The 19303-nt window shown below is 45.1% G+C and overlaps 1 protein-coding gene across 2 annotated transcripts in view; it reads left to right on the forward strand.

Annotated features, from left to right (window-relative positions):
- Positions 1 to 137: 137 nt before the first annotated feature.
- The window catches only part of LOC135368730 (uncharacterized), a 103086-nt gene continuing 83920 nt past the window's right edge, over positions 138 to 19303 (forward strand). For both annotated transcript variants that reach the window (XM_064602205.1, XM_064602206.1), the window contains exon 1: positions 138 to 332. Coding sequence is in view for 1 of the 2 variants with exons in the window: in XM_064602206.1 (XP_064458276.1) it covers positions 330 to 332 (3 nt within the window). In the remaining variant the exon portion in view is untranslated. The remainder of the gene's footprint in view (positions 333 to 19303) is intronic.

Consider the following 19303-nt stretch of genomic DNA (forward strand, 5'->3'; position numbering starts at 1 on the left):
CTCAAATTTAGCATCGAGGTAAGAAATGTGTACAAAGAAACGTATATAAAATACACTATTCGCTTCCAGAATTAATTTAGCGACTAGTGTTGTGGCGCTCGTCATTATCGTGAGTTTCCGGTTTGTTTGTGCGTGCGCTCACTTCCTGTCAGCAGTGCAATGGCGGCAGTTCAAGTTTGTGCTTCGGAGTACGATTCCCCCGCTTTCCTACTGAATGAATAGTATTTCTCGGTGACTCCTGTGTGTTTCCAAATGTTCTTCCTATACTGAACATCCTGGAGTTCTCAAGGACTTGTATTTGAGGCCAGAGGATATCAGAACTTCGAAACATGGTGGGTTTTTTTTTTCGTGTCTTGTCGTCTTGTTCGACAGCACCGCTGTGCCGATGTGTTTGCAAATGCAGCTCTCTGCGACAGTCATGACTAACGAGAAAAAGGAAACGCAGAAAGGTCTGCAATACTTCCTTTCACTTTGTGAGGGACACACAAAATGTGCACAATGCTATGCGACAACAAACTTGCGGCATGCGTGATACCATACTGTGCGCGGACTCTTTGCTGTCCTGCGCACTATTTCGTACTTCTAGTACTTACGAAACTTTTCTGGAAAATCGTGCTTTTTTTTCGTGCTAGCAGCAAAGCAGCAGCGTTTAACGAAACTGTATAAAGTTGAGTGGTGCCAGCTGTTTTTTATCCCGGGACATACGTGTTTCAGCTGTCGGACGGAATACGACCTCTGTTAATCACTTCTCGGTAATGTTTTCTCGTTAAACTCGTCAAACATATTGCTACAGATATGCGTGCATGTCCATTGCATTTGATCGAGACGAAAGCGGTTGGCACTGGTCAGTACGCGAGAATCGTCACTGTCTGTGTTTGGTCGCCATGGGGACATGAAGTTACTCATATTGATTTCATTTATCGAGCGCCGTATGAACCGTTTTGTTTCGTGGAAGTGATTAGCTTTGCCGATTGCTTTGAATGAACACGGAGTCCTGCGCAAATTCGTACGGTACTCACTAAACGATTAGTTTAGTGACATTGGTGAATATGGGTGTTCATGTTTGCGTTTGCTCGTTTTACTTTATGGATCATTTCTGAACTGCAAGCCTGTCATGTCTGAGTATGCACGCTGGACCGTAGCGCCTCTTTTTGCGCTTACGGTTCTTTTCCTTTACTTTTTCTCTCTCTCTTTTTTTTTTTAGTAGGGCGGTTAAACCACAGTGCCTGCACAATGTAAATGTCGTCCGCATCTGACGATAGTCATCCAGATTTTATATTCAGTGCCTTCCTGCCTTGGTGGTGGAACAGCGTATATAGACCCGTTTTGAGATCCCCGTAACAATAAGCTTCCGGCGGAAGCAAAGCAGAAGTTTTGTGTCGCATGGCTGATGCGGTTCCTCCTGAACCACATACCGTTTTTCATTTGTTGGTGCGTTCGTGGAGGATTTGTGTGTGTTTTGCTTAGGCAGGCGCACCCTCCGCACCAGCTGGCAGCCTCCTGTTCAATTAGGAGGGGGTCTCTCTCTCCTTTTTTTTTTCTTCTTCTTCTTTATTATTATTACTGCTGTTGTGGATCGTCTGCTACGCTAGCGGAAGTAGAGTGGGATAACCCAGCCTTCTTTAGTAGACCCTAGTGGTTGTTTTTGGGTACCTTAACAAAAATAAAGTTATTATTAGTTATTATTATTTAGCTTTTCATAACGGGGCCAAATTGTGATTAAAGGTAACGAAGCGGGCAGTCAAATCCGGAAATTTTGAAACAACGAAAATAAAAGCTGTCATGTGTGTGCACGTCAGCCTATTTAGAAATGTCGAGCGCTGTCCGATGCGTTCGAGTACAACGCAAAGTAAATGCAAACTCAGTCATGGGGAGCAGTCACGTGTATTCAGTGCACATAGATCGAGTTCCTTGAGTGTTCACCGTTGTCTTTACAACTGAAGACATTTGTTTCACGTAATGTGAATCAGATCTCTTGTGTCCCGTAAAATAATGACATTGCGTGTAATTACGGAGCTTCTTATACATAATTCGTATCGAATATCCGGATGATTCTTATTTTCTAACTCTCTCAGCTTCGTACATCGTAAATTTGGACATTTAGGTAAATTCCTTACAGATAAATCAGTCCCTCTTGTAAATCCCGCGGCATAACGCGAGTGATAATTGTACTCGCTTTTGTAATTTTAGGTTTACGTGAACATGCCCTATTTATAGTATAATATGAGGCTACATCCCAGGATCCCTTGCGCGTTCATAGCGGATGCAAGGCGCCAAATACAGCCCAACGAGCGCGGAAAAACACGTATTATGCACGGTGACAGGAAAACGGAAACTGGGGCGTGGCTACCAGGTCCCCCCCCCCCCCAGGTACGTTGGGATGTCTAAAAATGCGGGAAGTCCTGTTAGTCGTTCAGGCACAAGTGATTTCGCCTAATCGCATTGTTCTCTCCGTCACTTGTACAGAATGGGAATGAGCGGTGTAAGTCGACCTTAGTGGTCCTATAACGTTTCAAAGAACCACGACGCAAAAGGGCCACTGTTCTCACGCAGTACACGTGGGAAAAAACAGTAGGTGTACGTGGCACAGAACTGTACACCAAGAGAACATCGGTGATCGAATAATTTTCGTGTTGTTATCATCGTTAATGGAGCACCGGAGGGAATTGCACGTCCACAGAGTGTATATTCATTACGCTCCTCGTTATAACGAAGAGAGAGGAAAAATTCGATATAAGCGGAAATTCGTTAAAAGCGGAAGTGACAAAAAAAAAAGAAGCTTGCAAAAGCATGCAGATAAACATGCGGGGTACTGATGATGTACCTTGATGACAAGAACCTTGGCAGCCATGCAAACAACAATTTAAAGCAGCGATGTTTGGATAATTAATCATGTACGGCCAGGAGTGGATCCATGCATAATAGTATGTTGATGCAGCAGTGATTCTGCGCTGAAACGTCCTTGCGATCTGTTGGCGTGCGCCTCATGCGCGTGTGGCAACGCTATGTTGAGCCCCGCACGCTTCTGTTGAGTGAACTCCACTCAGGGGGCGTCGACCCGACCTCTCCCCCACTCTCATTGGGCCCTTGGCTGGTCTCTCGTGGCGATGCTTGAAACTGCGAAGCCATCGGCGAGGACGGACGATGTAATTGGGTTCGTAGCATGAAGCTAATTGCAGCATGGTTAGTGTTTGTTATGGGAAAAATTGTCTCGCATGCTTAGTGGCAACAACCTTGAAGCGTTTGCGTTTGACGGGTCAGAGGCATAGCAACAAGGAAGTGTCGTCCGCGAGCGTAACCCGTAAGGGTAAGTAAACAAAATAGACGTTAAAGCCACACGCATATATCGTATCAAAAATTTACTGCGCGTGGCTTTTTTACACCTTCTCTTGTCATGTGACGTCCGCTAATGTTTGCGTATCAGATATGAAATTTTAAGCTAAAAGTAAAATAACAAGAAAAAGAAAACTTAGCTGTCTTCTGAAGTGTATTGTGCTCCTCGCTTGAAGGAGTCAATACCTAACAAGAATCGATGAAGCCAATGATATGTTTCTGTGCGGAAAACTGGGCCACCACCGCAGCTTGGGGCTGATTGGCGGAATCGTAATCATGTGTCGAGGTTGACTACCAAGATAGAAGGGTATTGTTGGGGACGGGTGCATAATTTGGTGACATTCGCCTCATGGAGACGACGAAGACAAAGGGGGGAACAAGAGGAAGTCACGACGAAAGGGCGGGCTGTGTCTAAATGCGTTGCCTTTTCTTTTTTTCTCTCGGATATCCGGAAGAACTCCGCCGGAATACCCACCACGACACTGTTCGTCTCGCCGCATAAAGAAAGCGCACACTTCCGTTCCGGAACGAAAGCCCGAGCGCTTTTTAGAAACGTCTTCCGGATTCGGACTGCTTTTCGTCAGGATGTCAACGCTTGGCGATTAAAATACACGCCGAGCCGTGTAATTTGGAATACGGCCCTCGTCATGTCTGCATGAGGACATGACAGCTGACAGGACAGAGCCAAGTTAGCCATATGGTGCAGTTAGACAGTATAGGGATGTTTCGTTGGTATTAGTCTTGGTTCGTTGTCAATTCTCTCTTGTTCATAACCGTTTCATTCCACAGGCAGATTTTATTCAGATTGGACGAAAGCGTAAAGCATCACCGGATGCTTCACCAGGAAACTGTAGCTCTTCGATGCGTGTTTGAGATGGTTGAAAATGTAGCCACGGTGTTTTGTGTGATTGCAGCAAACTCCTCGTTCCGTCATCTGTAATGGATGAAAGAGTATTCATTCAGGGTGGTCGATTTTTAAATATGGCAGCGAGATAAAGAGAGTTCCGGACGCATATGCTGACGGGACTGTACGCGTTCAGGGTCTACTAAGCTAACGTGCGGTGGACAAAAATTCGAGACACACGTCGGCTAAGCTGTTATAACTTATAAAGTACTAACTGTAATAATAACCCCCTCTCTCATTATTCGTGATCCAGGATAATAAACCACCTATGCCGAAAAGCTTAACGCGCGATAAAGCCTCCAATACCTGAGGGTTATATCAAAGTGAGGTAGTCTTCGATAAAAAAGAAAAAAAAGGCTGATACTAAGGAGACTCGAACCGGCATTTTTTTAAAATTTCTTTATTTTTTTGTCTATTTTATTTCATTTATTTATTTATTTTTTTCGGTCAAGAGCGCTAACGATTTACACCATGCTGGGACGGCTTCCCAAGTACTTGCCAAGGGTCGATATCCTTGCGCCAGAAAACTCCAAACTCCAAACTTGCCAAGGGATACTAACATACACACTTGATACGCAACTTAGATCTGGCTTCTTGCCACTATCTACAAGGTCAGTGACATCTGGCTACGACTGGGTTAAACGGAATCGTACGTTTTTCAGTCAACGTGGACCTTATTTATGGGGCCGGGAGTGTGTAGGAAGGTGCCGTCGTGTACCACGAGTCGCTCTCTCTCACTCTGTTCCGTAATTTTAGTGTCGGCCATTTGTTTATTCTGTAGATGTTTGTTTCTCTCTGCACGCTTTTCGTGAAGTCGTGCTCTGGCCCGGCAGGTGTCAATTCTGTTCGCCGCATGTTTTGCTGCGTTACCTGCTTCGATATCACATATAGGGTTTTTGTTCCGCGAGAATTGTTTATATGCGTCGGTATGCGGTTGGCGAAATGCTGTTTCGTGTGTGCCGTTTGGGGGACTGTATTACTTTTTTGTTCTTTTTCTTTCGTGAAAAGTAAGCGTCGTGTTTATCGAATACCATTGGCTGTCGTTTTGTGGATCTCAGCAGGAGAGCGTGCTGTCACCCGAGATTCAAGCGGACAGCGCTGTTATCGCTAGCAGACGACAGAAAGCAGAACGCGAGGTGACGTCCGTCCCACGACCTTCTAGATTATAGCGACCATGGCATAATCGACAAACCCAATTAGCAATCCGTCCGCAAGATCCGCTAGGGGCGCTACTCATCGGCCCGCGAGATCTGCATCATGATTGGACGATGGAAATTTGAATTTCGAATGCGCAGAAGCGGACGCACGGTTACCGTAGCAGACGACAGCAACAGTTCCTATGAAAACGCATAGGATAACGATGATAATCAACTTTAGAAGGAACATCTCTCGTGGGACATCCACCGTTTGTACAAAAATACTAAGGTAAGCTAAAGTATAGAGTACTGTAGAAATTGAGGAAACAATAACCGGGCCGATGAGTAGCGCCACCACTAGCCTCCAAATCCTCCAAATGCGGCGCTGGGAAGGGGTCCGTATGACATGGACGCTATAATCTAGTAGGTCGTGCGTCCGTCCACAGCACAGAGGTACATCGACGTTCGCGTGACGACCGTTAGAACATGTGTTCAATCATTGACCCGGCAGGGAAAAAGCGATGTGTGTGGCGCAATCTGGTTTAGGCCCAGTTTTTTACTCGAATTTGCTCGTGAAAGAAAGTCGCTCCTTTTTATGCTTTTACATCTGCGTGTTTAAACACGACGTCCGTGCACGTACCGTGCACGTTGCGTCGTCTGCTCCATTTTGAATGGAGCGAAAGGTGTTTCTGGAAGGTAGCAGAATTGCAAACGCGTGAGTTCGTGTGGTAGCAATTTGATGATCGACGACGCCGAAAACAGTGAAAACGTTTCGTAATACGCATTTTAGTGCTTTTTTTTTCCTTTTTCTTCTTCGGGTAGTGTGATAGAGGTTTTCCCATTACATTTCTCGATGAATTCGGTTGTTGTGTCTTTTGGCATGCTGCGTAGGTCTGAAATGTATCATGCGTGTGTGGGTGTTGCCTTCACGAAACAGAAAGAGCACAGAATTGAAAATTATTGTAAATAATTTCGTGGCGTGGCGTTCAGGATTTTTATAGCCCTGTATTAGGACTACGATTGACAGGACTGGAAGGAATGTAACTTTTTATTTTATTTTAATCAGTTGAACTGTGCCAAACTAGAATGTGGACCTCCGTATTATAATACACGCAGTGTGTAGTATGCAGTCAGTTCATGTCAGTGCCAGACACAGAGAGTGCAAGAAACAAGATAGAGGCTGATCATATCTACGTACGGCTGTGCAAGAGAAATAACGTTTGTGTAATGCAATGAATTCGGTAAATATGCTATGTGTCAGACTCTTCTAAAATAAGTGGGTTTGAAGTGTTTCGTAATGGCTCCTTCAAACACGTTTACCCTGTACCGGGGGGTAAATCCCAACACATTACTCACGTACCATGAAAACAATGTGTTTCTTCAGCCCATTATAACCGCCATCGTATGTACCGCAGATGACTAATGGGACGACATTGGGAGAAAAACTCTGGCATCATCACCTTTGACCCCTCATCGAGCTATATGGTATCGGAGCGGTCTTAAACAGGTCCGCGAAGGCCACTTGATGATGGTGTCTTCTAGTATGCGCCATCGTATAAGAAAGCGGTCAGGGTAACACAGTGATGATGACGCACACGTTTGATGTCTCACAGCGACATCATTTCGTGTGCGGAGTCTCCCCAACTGGAAGGTGCAGGACGAAAAATTGCCATTGTTGGAACTGCAAACACAACAGGTAATTAAGGTAATTAAAATTTTTCGTCAAGAAATTCTCGCTTCGCCGTTCCAAGCTATGCCGCCATTTTCGGGAAAATTTTGGTATTTATTTATTTATTTTATTTATTAGTGACCTGCGAAAAAGGGACCAAACTCCCATATCTAGGCAGGTGTCATGGCGGCCGCCATAAAAAAAGCAGCAACCAATAAAAAGCGCTCAAATTTAATTGACAAATCGAGCGTCTGTTTAAGGCTCCCCCTATCGGTCAGATTCCTTTTGAATAGACGGCACTGTTTTACCTTACTTTCGCAAATGAAACATATTGAGCGTTCTCTGTCACACTTGTAACTTGTGGTGCTGGGTTTACAAGCTACGAGCTGTTTTACTATGCCGTCAACACAAACTCTGCTGTACTGTACCAGTGCCATTACGGACCAAATATTGTGCCTCCAGAATTTATGCCATTGCACTGTACGTGTCCCACACTGTATTTTCCCGTATCGTTTCTTCGTGTGACTCGGGAGTATCATATAATTAATTTCTGGAGATGAGAGGTATGACGTCATGGGATGCCCAGTCTACCAACTATTTTTGCCACCTTTTCCGTCGGCCAATACCGAAAACCGGGGGGGGGGGGGTTGGAAGCGCAACGCAGTAACTTTTGTTTACATAGACCTTTGAATCAATACGATGGACGTATGCAAAGTTTTTTTAAAAAACCTAAGCATTGCTTTAGTTATCTCAGACAACAAATCAGGCGATGAAGCCGATGGCAGACCGGTCACGCTGGAAGGCGAGACAAGCAGGAAGGCCCCTGATTGGCCGGCTGGAATGCATAACGTTGCATTTTTATTGGTCCTGTCAATTTCATTTGCATTGTGCCCAGTGCTGTGTGAACTATCTCAAACTAGGCGTTCTGTGGGGAGCTGTTACTGCCACGCTGCCATCCACTTTTTGCCCAGTCTTTCTTTTGGACGAATTGTATTGTGAAGGGCCGTAACGAGTTCTTGAGCCTTGGAAGCTGAGCACTGGGCATAGAGGGTTCTAATAATAGGTTCTCTACAGTGTCTTCATGTGGACCAACGTAGCTTTGGTTGCTCATTTTAGCTATCGCTCAGTCTTTGGTGACGATAACGCAAACGAAAAACTCGAAGTTGTAAGGCTTTTACTTCGACTTGGCCTATTCCCGAACATTTTATGTCCAGATTACACCTTCACCGAGACACCGAACGCAAGCCTTGAATTTCCGAACTGTTCGGGTGAAATACGGACAGGTAGCAACCCTACTACCAACATGTGTGGCAATATTGCCCTCGATTTCCGTTTCCCCACCGAAGCTGCTGGCAGTGTTCAAACGTGCGATGGGTACAAGGAAGGTGCGCGAATCGTTGCTAAGAGACAGACGCCGGAGCTGCTGGTGACGTGGGCTGCTATTGGAGACACCGAAACTATGCAGTTTTCCGCGTTCTTTCGAAAATTCGCGCAAGCGCATAATGTTCACTTACGGCAGTTATATTATGCGTACTTTGCTTTCGAGCAAGGTTGATTTTTCTTCTATACGAAACAAATAATATTTTCTTAGTCCGCAGAGAGAGCTATCTTGCTGTTTCGTAGAACAGGAACTGCTGACAGGATAAATCATTGTAAGAATTGTTGGCTCATTTTTAGTTTAAGGACAACGTCCTCCTTGTGCGTTTTTCTTCCTTTTTTTTTTCGCAGCTGGGCGTGGGTTGGGACCTACAAAAGCGACTATTCACGTGCAATCCCCGTTACCCAGTTTACTTTGAGCAGAGTAGTATTTCGGGGTAAATACGGGCAGCCATGCCACATTGCGTGCTGTATGCATCTCCACGAGCACGTAATTGTTGGGCACGGCGGTTCGAAAACGCTTCCCGTCACGGTAGATTGTATCCCTGTGTTCCAAGCATCGGTGCATGTATTTCATGACGCCCTCGGCTTAAAGTTCGTCCCTTCGCCTTCCTCCGTAAAGGGTGACACGCTATGGCATTCATAGCATCCAAATTGACCCGCGTTGTGTGGCAGAAATCAGGAAGCTGCAAAATAGGTGACTATCGATTAGTCTCGCGCAGGTGAATCTCGTCAAATACGTTCGTGCGTACATGCCTTACCTGTGAGGTGAAGTGTCCGTAATAGGAGAGAATGTGAAAAGTGGAATATAGTCGGGGGGGGGGGGGGTAAGATGGAGTTAGCAGACGAATGTTGCAGACGACATTCGTTTTTTGTGTGTGGGATGCGCGATATATTACGTGACGTAGCCATTAGAGTCCACCACTCACGACCGTGCTTTCGGCGGCCGTAGCCATGGAGACGAGCCGCCATCAGCCGCATGGGCAGCCAATGGTAGCCACAAAAAGTCTGATTCAAATCGTCTGCGGCGATTGGCTGAAGCAGACGACTTTTCGTGTCCACGTTACGAAGGAGTGAGAGAAAGCATTGAAGGGAGACTTCGCAAGGATTCGAAAAAAAAAAAAAAACAGGTGAGCATCATACTGAACACGAACGACCCCCTCGATACTGAATACAACATTCGCATTAATTTTGCGCGAGTAATTAATTCGTAAATGATGACAATAGCAAACCGACACCGAAATACGAACAGCAGAAAACAGAGCTACATGCTCTATACAGTGACGTCACCCCGCACTGTCATTTGCTTCGCAGGTTGCATTCTCCCTTGCAGGATGATGTCAGCAGATGTGTTGCTTTCAGTGCTCTCTCGCTTCACGGAGGCGAAGCGCTCGCTTGGTAATAAATTCGTTTCAATAAAATCTGCGCAGTTTTGGAACGAGATATTTCGTGCACATGTTCCTGACATCCCAAAGTTTACGGATATGCCACGAACTTTGTGGTGATTTTGTTGCGGAGTCCCATTTTAAGCAGATCCTTCTATGTCTGGGTGGCGTTGGTCTTGGACGAGTGTCGTCTGTTTAAAATTGGATTTCAGTCGTGCTTTCCTCTACCTAACCTTTCTCGTCCGTGAAGCAGGTGTGTTTCTTTTCAGAAGCACGCACGTATGGGCATCGTCTGCTGTTTTATTAATGATCGTTCTGCTATGGAAATATCGTCTGACAACAATCATTCGTTTTTCATACGTGACAGGGAGAAATGAAGCTCGTTCAACACTGAACTGGTTACCGAGTTATGGAACAGGAAATGGTACGGCCGGGTAGCTTTACTAACGAGGCCTTAAACGAAACTAAATAAAGAACGGATTCGCAGTATCAGCTCACGGCAATCGTTCCAATTGTATTTACATGCGTTCAAGCACGTAGGTGCCGCGGTCGATGCTTGTGGCTTTGTCTGTTCGTGTCGTCCTCTCCGCGCCGGGTGTTTCGCTCCAGTTGTTTTTGACTCGCCTTGAATGCTATATAGATTAAGACGAGATTAACCGAATGGCCGACGGAGTTTGTAATCTCGTGAGGATTGGTTCGGGTGAGTCGATTATATTGTTTCCTTTTTGTCCTTCTATGGCTTACATTAAATTAATATTAGTGACTCCAGATCGAATACCAGGTATTCATGATGAATACCTGTTTGAGGAGATCTCACGAGTTGCGGAATCGGCGTGAACTCTGAATTATAAGCTTAATGCCGAGCGAACGTACATTAGGGGATAATGGTCCCATATTACCCGCATGTGACCTCGACCGATATGTGCAAGTCCGTCTTTCGTCTAAACTTAATGCACGTTATTCAAAGTCGTCATTGTATCCCACATCTTCAAGAATAGGACATCTATAAATGTTGAGTGATAAGTTCGCAGCAGATCGGTTTGCGAGGTGCACATATTTTGTCTCTGCTCTAAACACCGAAACACGAGGCCCGCAGATGCCACGGTAAATTTGCACAGCGCTCGCCGTATTTCTATGTGTGCCAGATCATTTCGATATATTCGAACGCGCTTCAATTCGTCACAGCCTTCAATAAGTACGGCTGCAGCGAAAGAGAGAGAGAGAGAGAGAGAAAACTTGGCACCAGAGGCAGCGACCCCATATAAATTCATTCGTTTGCTCCGCAGACTTCATGGCCTGTGCAAGCACATAAATCTAATAGAAGTAACTTATATTCGATGAGCTGTCAGGTTATTTTTACAGCGGTCGTATATGCAGACTGCAGCGCGTGTTCTGTTGTTTGCGTATCCTCGCAGCGTGACTTCTCGGCTTAGCGGAGGCCCCTGCGGGTGACGTATTATAGATTTAGAGCTACGCAGTCGCTGCGGGCAACAGGTGAACGTATCAGGAAGCTGCACTGCACGAATCCGTGTGATTGAAGTGTGTGCTGTAGGGATATGTGCGGTCTGTCACAGTATGGGATTCGTTCTCAAGTGGCCGCCACACCCTTTGTATGAAGCATTAAAGCGCATTCACAAATGCTTCACTCCTTTTTTCTGTTGGATGCGTCATTGTTCAGGAGAGGAAGAATTCCTGCGTTCGCCTGGGGAATATGTCATTTAATTATATGAATTGAATTAAATATTTAATTAATGAGTTTTAGGTAATTAGTCGTCTGGTATAGTTACATACAGATAATGTCCGGGTGGCCGTATAGCCTGTATCTATGCTGCACTCCTATAACTTTGAAACATGTGGTGCAGCTAAAAAAAAGAAAAAAAAACCTGTATATTAGTGGTTTTGAAACTTATGCTACCCTGCGCCCCCCCCCCCCCCCCCCCCGACTTTGCTATGCCACAAACTTTTCGATTTCAGCGCACAAAGCCGGCGCTGAAATTTAATTTGACAGTTGATGTCGTCACATGTAGTAAGACGGGCTAGAAACCATCGCAGACAGAAAAATAAACGCGTGTTCCTATTCATTCAAGTGAACTTGCTTTGTAGACTTTGTGGTCTGCTACCACGCGCTTTTTCCTTTTCTTCTTTTTTTGTGACTCACAATAGTGGGCAGCGCATGGCCTATGGACGTCTCTTTTTTATAGTTTCTGAGCCGAATCGCGGCCCCCAGCTGAATCTGTCACGATCCCCAGGTTTGGGAAACACCGCGGTATACTATAAGATACACTCTTAAAAAAAAAAAGGACGTATCTTAACTCCTTTTTCTTTCCACATATATCACTCCCTTGTGGAGAGTACAATTACTCTAAAAAAAGGAGCCTCCTCACTCCCTCAAGGGAGTAACATTACTCCCCCGGTCCCTACCGGAGAGTAAGATTACTCTCCATAGTATAGGGAGTTAGAGTGTAATTCCTTTTTGAGAGTAATTGTACTCTCCAAAAGGGAGTGATATATGTGACAAGAAAATGGAGTGAAAGTACACCCTTTTTTTTAAAGAGTGTATGTGGTGACATTCTAGAATACGGTACTCCGTTTTTGCTAAACCGATCGATTTTTAACGGTGATGGTGACGGTTCAGCATGGCGATGAAACTCCTCACTCATCATCATTTATATAAAGTTGTTGTTGTCTTTAATACGCCACACAAGTACAAGGAAAACGTTGGCTGCATATTTCGTATTCTCTCCACAGCTGTCGACGTTGATGGGCCCCACAAAGCTATCGCAAAGTTATGAAATTCTTTGTCACATTGCGGCTTCAAAGTTGCTATGCTGCGGTAGACTGTGGAGAAAAATTCGCTAGTAGCATTTGGCGCGATAAAGAGGGTCGGTAAAATTCGAGTTAACTAACAGCAAAGAAAAAGAAGAAGAAGTAAAATATGTACGCACGGAGCCTTTTCTGAGTACAGACATCCCATCTGACGCGGCCTGTCCTCCTTTTGTCGTTCCCGTATCCCCTTGCACGGTGCCTTGTAGTAATTTAAAGACCTTGCTCACGAATCTCAGTACCTTTTTTTAGATTTTCGGACGTATAACCTCGTAAAATGTATTCACAAGATGACCCCCACGCAGTCCGCTCAATCCTCACTTCCCCGACACAGGGTCCCCATGCAATCTTACGCGAAATCGTTTTGTCCTGTGCGTCGTCAATGTACCGTGACCGCAGCCGCGCCGTATATATGTGCCCGCATTTGGTGTCTCGTGTTCGGAGACGCAGAAAGTCAATATAATTGCCGCCAGTTGATACGTAGCCTTGTCAGGCCTCATAACCCGGTCTCGGTCGAGAGAGCGCTATATGTGCATCTGTGTCAGTCACACATGCGTTCGAACGGACATGCTGGCCTTGGGAGCAATGCCAAGGTTTTTTTAAAATGTTTCTTTGCTTTGGCGGTGTTCGAACAGGAATGTTTGTTTGGAGGATATGTATTTTCACGCTGGATTAGTGTTATTCTTTGTTTTTTAATATTTTGTTGGCAATGTTTCATCCGCACTGGGGGCATTGTACGGTATGGTGTTGACTTTGAAAGGAGTGGTTGGTTGTGGAAGATGGACCTTGGAGCATGTTGGTTGAATAGATATGCAGTTTGCGAACGGAGATATTTTCTTGCAGCTAGTTTTTTTTTTAAATAAAAATTCCGAAGTTCGAGAAGATTCGAAGTCGTGAGACATGGCTGCTCTGCGAACTTTCCTAATCATAATTTTTATTGCCTGCTACTCAGTAATCAGTTGGGAGCAGAACTAGTTGTTATATAGAGACAATTTTGCTCGGTCCACGAACGACACTTTAAAATATTGCAAATAGAGGATCCGCCCAGCGACAAGCGAAGCGTTTACAAGCTTCGTCACCTAGCAAAGTTAATCAACCAATGTTGACGAGCAATCGATTATCGTGTAACATTACGTGCCCTAGAACCTCGCGCCACTTAGAAAAACAAAAAAATATCGGTGAGGTTTTACGTTTGCAGGTTCTACAAAATTCTCCGACGGATTCATGGCAAACTTGTGAAGTACAACAGATTTGATGTTAAAAAAAAGAGGAAAAAGTGAATATTCTTCGTAACTCTGTTAAAATGTCTACCTATAAGCGAAGCAATCGCCAATACACACAAAGGAGGGTAGGGACGGGGGGTTCGTTACGGCTGGTATAACGTCGGACGTTTCACAAGTATAATTCGCGGAGTCATTGCCTGGCGTATCATTAGGCACGGAGCACATAATTATATTGATCAGATACATGTATATAGCACAATGCCCCTCATCTAATCACTATAGTAATAACCCGCGGGCCCGATATGTGTCTTCGCGGCCACCGAAGAAGATATCCCACGGCCGTCCGATCCATGCTCCATAATTGACGTATCTTTATTCCATTCTAATTTGGCTTCGGGATAATTGGACCGACGCGTTATCGTCTGGGAATGAGCAACGTGTTCCTGTTCCGTTTCTGATTAGGCAGTGATTGAAGCAAGTTTCGTACATATTGGGGGGGCTCTGTAGGGCTCGATCGACATTATATGCCGTGGAAATGTTTGCTGGTGTTTGTTGGGCGAGTCCGGAAACGGGACAGACAGTAGCAGCACTTCCTTATGTTTGCGCGTGTCATGAGTTGCGAGGAAACGCAGGAAAAACGTTCTATTTTATCCAACGATGTTTTGAGCAGTATATATGAGTGGATATTATGGAAAGCAAAAAGCGTTAAATAAATCAGCTGCGGTACCCTGCGAGTTTACGTGCACGTGCTCTGCGACAACATATGACATGTGCCACATCCGCGGCGGAAAGTGTTGAGTTATTTGTTCGGTAAAAAACTTTTTTTTTTTTTCACCTTGAGGCGTTGCGCTTTCTGGAACGTGAAAGTTGGGAGGCGGACTGCATTTTGACGGAACTGTTCTCCGTTCATTGATACCTAACGGGATTAATACATAAATTTGCTCTTGCCTCCATGATGGCCGATACAAATATAGCAGGAGCGAAGACGGCGTTGTTAGCGCATCTTAGCGCATGTCTTACCACATGCGGTGAATAATGTTAACCGCGACAATGCCGGCAAAATAATTAATTTAAATGGTGCAGTTTGAACGCTTTACGTTACTACCACAACTTCTCGCAAGCAATTTTACCTAGTAACTCCATCAGTAAGTCAATCTCGGACTTTCCGTGCACTAACACTGTGCACGAAGACATGCTGTAGGAAACGGAATCCGCTTCACCTTTGAGCGTATTGTGCCAGACGCGTTTAAATGGTGCAGTTTTATGTGGCCATTGTCGACGGTAAATGTTTTGGTTAGTGATTCTAATCTCTTATAATCTAATCTAATCTTATCTAATATTCTAATCTCTTATATCTAATATCTATATATAATTATATCGAAAACGCTATCACCTTAATAGCTAGCTAATAAGCTTGCAATACGAAGTTACGCCTATGAGGAAGAAAAAAAAAAAAAATAAAAATAAAAGTGAGAACACTTTCTCTGCTTTCTGTATCACCCGTGAAGCGTGTAGGGTGACCCTGTCGTAGTATGTACCTATTTAGAGCAGTCCTGCTTTGTGTACGTTCGGTGCGACCTACTAAGGGTGCTACCGACCCGTATCATTCACTGCATATGCATAAAGATCAGCTTATATGGTTAAGCGTTAGCGATGGTGTGCAAGAGGACACCTTGTTTTAGCCACACAGCTGGAGACTATATAGTGTAGAGGAGTCGTTGCTTGCCTACAAAAAATCTTGAAAAAAAAAAAGAATAATACTAATAATATGAGTATGTTGACATGTTAGATCAGTCAGCTTATTTCTATGGCGACATGCTGAACGGGTGCCGCAGGGTAGGAGTAGGACTGCGGATAATTTCGACCACCTGGCGTTCTTTTGACATGAGAAGAAGAAGAAATTTTCCACGCCGAGACTGGGAGGTGACACGGGTGCGAACCCTGTCACCGGCTGTGCTATCTGAGGTTTTCCCTGGGTTTTCCGAAGACTTTCCGGACGAATGTCGGCACAGTTCTCTCTGAAGTCGGCCCAGGACGCATACAACCCCCCCCTGTCCCCCTCTCCTTCCTTGCTGTCCTCTCTCCATCTGTCCACGTCTGTACGTCGCTCATAGCCACAGTTGCTTCGCGGCGCTAACACGCCATTTAAAAAAAAAAAGAAGAAGAAGAGAAACTGGCTATTCGGCTACGTCCGTGGTCTCTTCTGATGTTTACCCGCATTTCGGCTGCTCGGACGTCTCTCTGTGCACCTTCCCAAAGCTATTGACGTCAATACCTCGAATACGCATTTGTTGCATGGAAACGTAGGCATTCTACGTTGATTAACGCGCTGCAGAAAATAAAAACCAATCTGGGCGTTTCATTCAGTGCCATCGAGCGTCCTGTGTCACTCTAATCAAGATGCACCCATGCCTATAGAAGCACTACAAGCTCGACTCAAAATTGCCAGCAGTCCCACGTTTCATAAGATATACTGTCGTAACTCTTGGCTAAAACGTAAATTCGGCCTCGGTGGCTCAGTCGGTAGCGTGTTCGCCATCTGATCCCGAGATCGCGGGTTCGAACCCGACCGAGGACGCCAGCAACTTGGTGGCAGGGTACAAGTTGCTTAGACACGCCGTCTTCCGCGAGGGACGTTAAATACGGGGTGCCGTGTGATGAGCTTTCATCGCACGTTAAAGAACCCTCAGGTGGGCAAAAGCAATCCACAGACCGACCGCTGTGGCGTCGCTCATGATCTCAGTTGTCTCGCGACGTAAACACCCAATTATTATTATTAAAACGTAAATTACGCTTCTTCGTATTACTATATGCACGACCACGTTTGTATAAGGTTGATGTTCCTCCAGCTATATGGCTGTACGTACACTGATTCATTTGTTCTTCACAAAGGTGGAACTGGCTTCCCTCATCGTGCCGTCTTTGGCAGGACCTCTATAGAATATGTTAATCAATGAACTAAATGACTATATTTCTTCTACTTCCTTCCATTGTGTGCATGGGTCATGAGCATTTTGATTTTTGTGCATTTTCCAATCCCCTGTGTGTAAGGTATAACCTTGAGAGTCAGACAAGGGCGTACCGATTTGATATTCTGCGGCGAGTATCAGTGGACAGACTAATAACTGAATAGTCAGAGGGAAAAAAAAATGAAATTAGCAAAAGGCTCACGTTTATAGTGAAAAGGGACGACAACAGTTTTATTTGTTTGTTTTTCTTTTAATATGACCGCGTTTGAAGATGCAGCCATAATTGGACAGAAAGGTCAAGCATTATTGGCAAGCACGTTAGTAATCTCAAATAGTATAGCAGCTGCTAACAGCGCCATCTACGACGTGGGTCAGCTTTCTCGTCAGCTGTTTCGGCAAACTCCAACAAATTTCTGGTGCGCGCGTGCACGGGAATGAACATATAAGTCTCGAAAATCGAAACAAACCTTCATAGAAAGTCATTCTGTCTTGCCACTCGCTCTGCCCGCGTTATATCACCCGAGAACTCCATTCATTTTCCGTGTATCCCATATTATGTCACAGTTTCCTCCTATCGGCCGGTATATGCCCGTGTATAAATTGTGACCTGACTCGGATATCATTTTGTTGATCGCGCGCAGCAAGGAACTGGTGCAGAGTCTCGCGCGTATCCCAGTTATGTAACGCCCCGCAGGCGTGCCACCCGACTTTGGCATCGTGTTCATCCACTTGTTCTTCCCTCCATATGCTGTCAAGGAATAAACCCTCTTATAAACTCTTATAGGTCGTAAATGAGGAAAAAAATGACCGCTGCCTCGTTCTGGTGTGGGCTGTTTTGCTGTTCTAGTTTTAGTATCTTGAAAGGAAACAGAAAACAGAGTGAAAAGTGTCGACGTGATGCGAGGGATGCTTCGATTGCGTTTAATCTAGTTGTGTAGGTTGTGCGATGTATTTGTTTATCTATGTGTTACGAACGAGTACGACTATATGCATCGGTCACGTTTCACCGCTAGGTGTGTTGAACCACTATAGGCGCTCCGCCTTCGTAACACAACAAAAAAAGAAAAAGACATATTTAGTCCACCACAACCACAAGGACTTTATTTTGATGCTTTGACTGAGGCGTTCCATCGCTATAATCGATACCTTATCCCAATTGCCGGACTTGTTAAAACAATCCAACTACTTTCACAATTGATACCTGTGCTCTCATATAGTTTTACGTGTCTCATTGCGTCTCCAATCCCTTCAGCCGAGGTTTTTCCACCCTATATATAACCTATATTCTTCGCATGACATGATGCTTACAAATTATGAACCTTGTTTTGTACTACTTGATCTTTTCCCGTGGCATCCGACGTCTTGGCCTGTGTCCTGTCCCACCTTGCCAGCGTCCCATTCTCTCACATCTTATACAAACCCGTCCATATCCATGCATCATTCGCCAGTCGTACGCGATTATTCGCCCGAAAACACGAAACAGACATGACCTGTGCCGTGCACCCACACAGTGAGAACAAACGCGTCGATGAAGTCACGAAAGGTAACTCCCGTCGCCCTCTCGTAAGGTCTCTCGGAAGCGGTAGGTTGCCGTTGACTTCGGTGTTGAACACACGGCAAGCGGGTTGTTTGTATCACATAGTGCCTACGGGGTAGCCATGCGTAAGGTGATGATGCTACGAGGACGTTGGAGGCAGGCAGGCAGGCCGGTCGGACCACCACAGACGACGATGGACCCTTGGGCTTTGGGTGACCCCTTTCGGCTGATGGTTACTCAGAAAAGAGACGGTCTCGGGGGCAGCTCTCGAGGGCCTCATCGGAAGCCGATCACCTCCGTTGCCTGTTGAACTAGACGGACTTTTTTTTTATTTATTTCCTATTATATTTTTTTTTCAGGCTGCTTATCGGTACGGACGAACATTATCGCAAATAAAAAGTGGGTTTATTGACAGGAAAGGACTTTATCTGTAATCTGCACTTGACGGTATTCGAATGGTGGTAGGCGGGTCAGTAAATCACTTTGCGCGTAAAAAATTTTGCGCGTAGCCTTGTAAAAAATATAACGCAGATGCCCCGCACGGCGGCAGCTTGTTTTCTATTAAATTTTTTTTTCATACTCATTGAGGGCGGCTACGAGAGCCTTCTGCAAGTTTTTTGCGGTACTAGAAGAGAGGTCAGTTGCTGATAGCTCAAATTATGTAATTTGGTGTGGGGTGTCGCCATGAGATGTGTCACGTATATGGTATACGGAACAGTTTGAGAGTATGGCATACACGCAGTTCAGATGGTGGACAAAACCAATAATGCGTGAAAAGCCTGAGGGTGTGTCCGTCCCTCTCCCTCTTGTTGTGCCTATAGACTCAGCTTTTCACATTATTTGCTGAACAGTTTCCTATGAACCTAACCTATGCACCTGAGGGGAACAGCCTGGATCTGTCGACTGGATGTTTTTAGATTAGCTAGGTTGTGTTCGTCTGGAAGTTA

Source organism: Ornithodoros turicata, chromosome 9 (genome assembly GCF_037126465.1).
Source record: "Ornithodoros turicata isolate Travis chromosome 9, ASM3712646v1, whole genome shotgun sequence".
NCBI classification, from domain to species: domain Eukaryota; kingdom Metazoa; phylum Arthropoda; class Arachnida; order Ixodida; family Argasidae; genus Ornithodoros; species Ornithodoros turicata.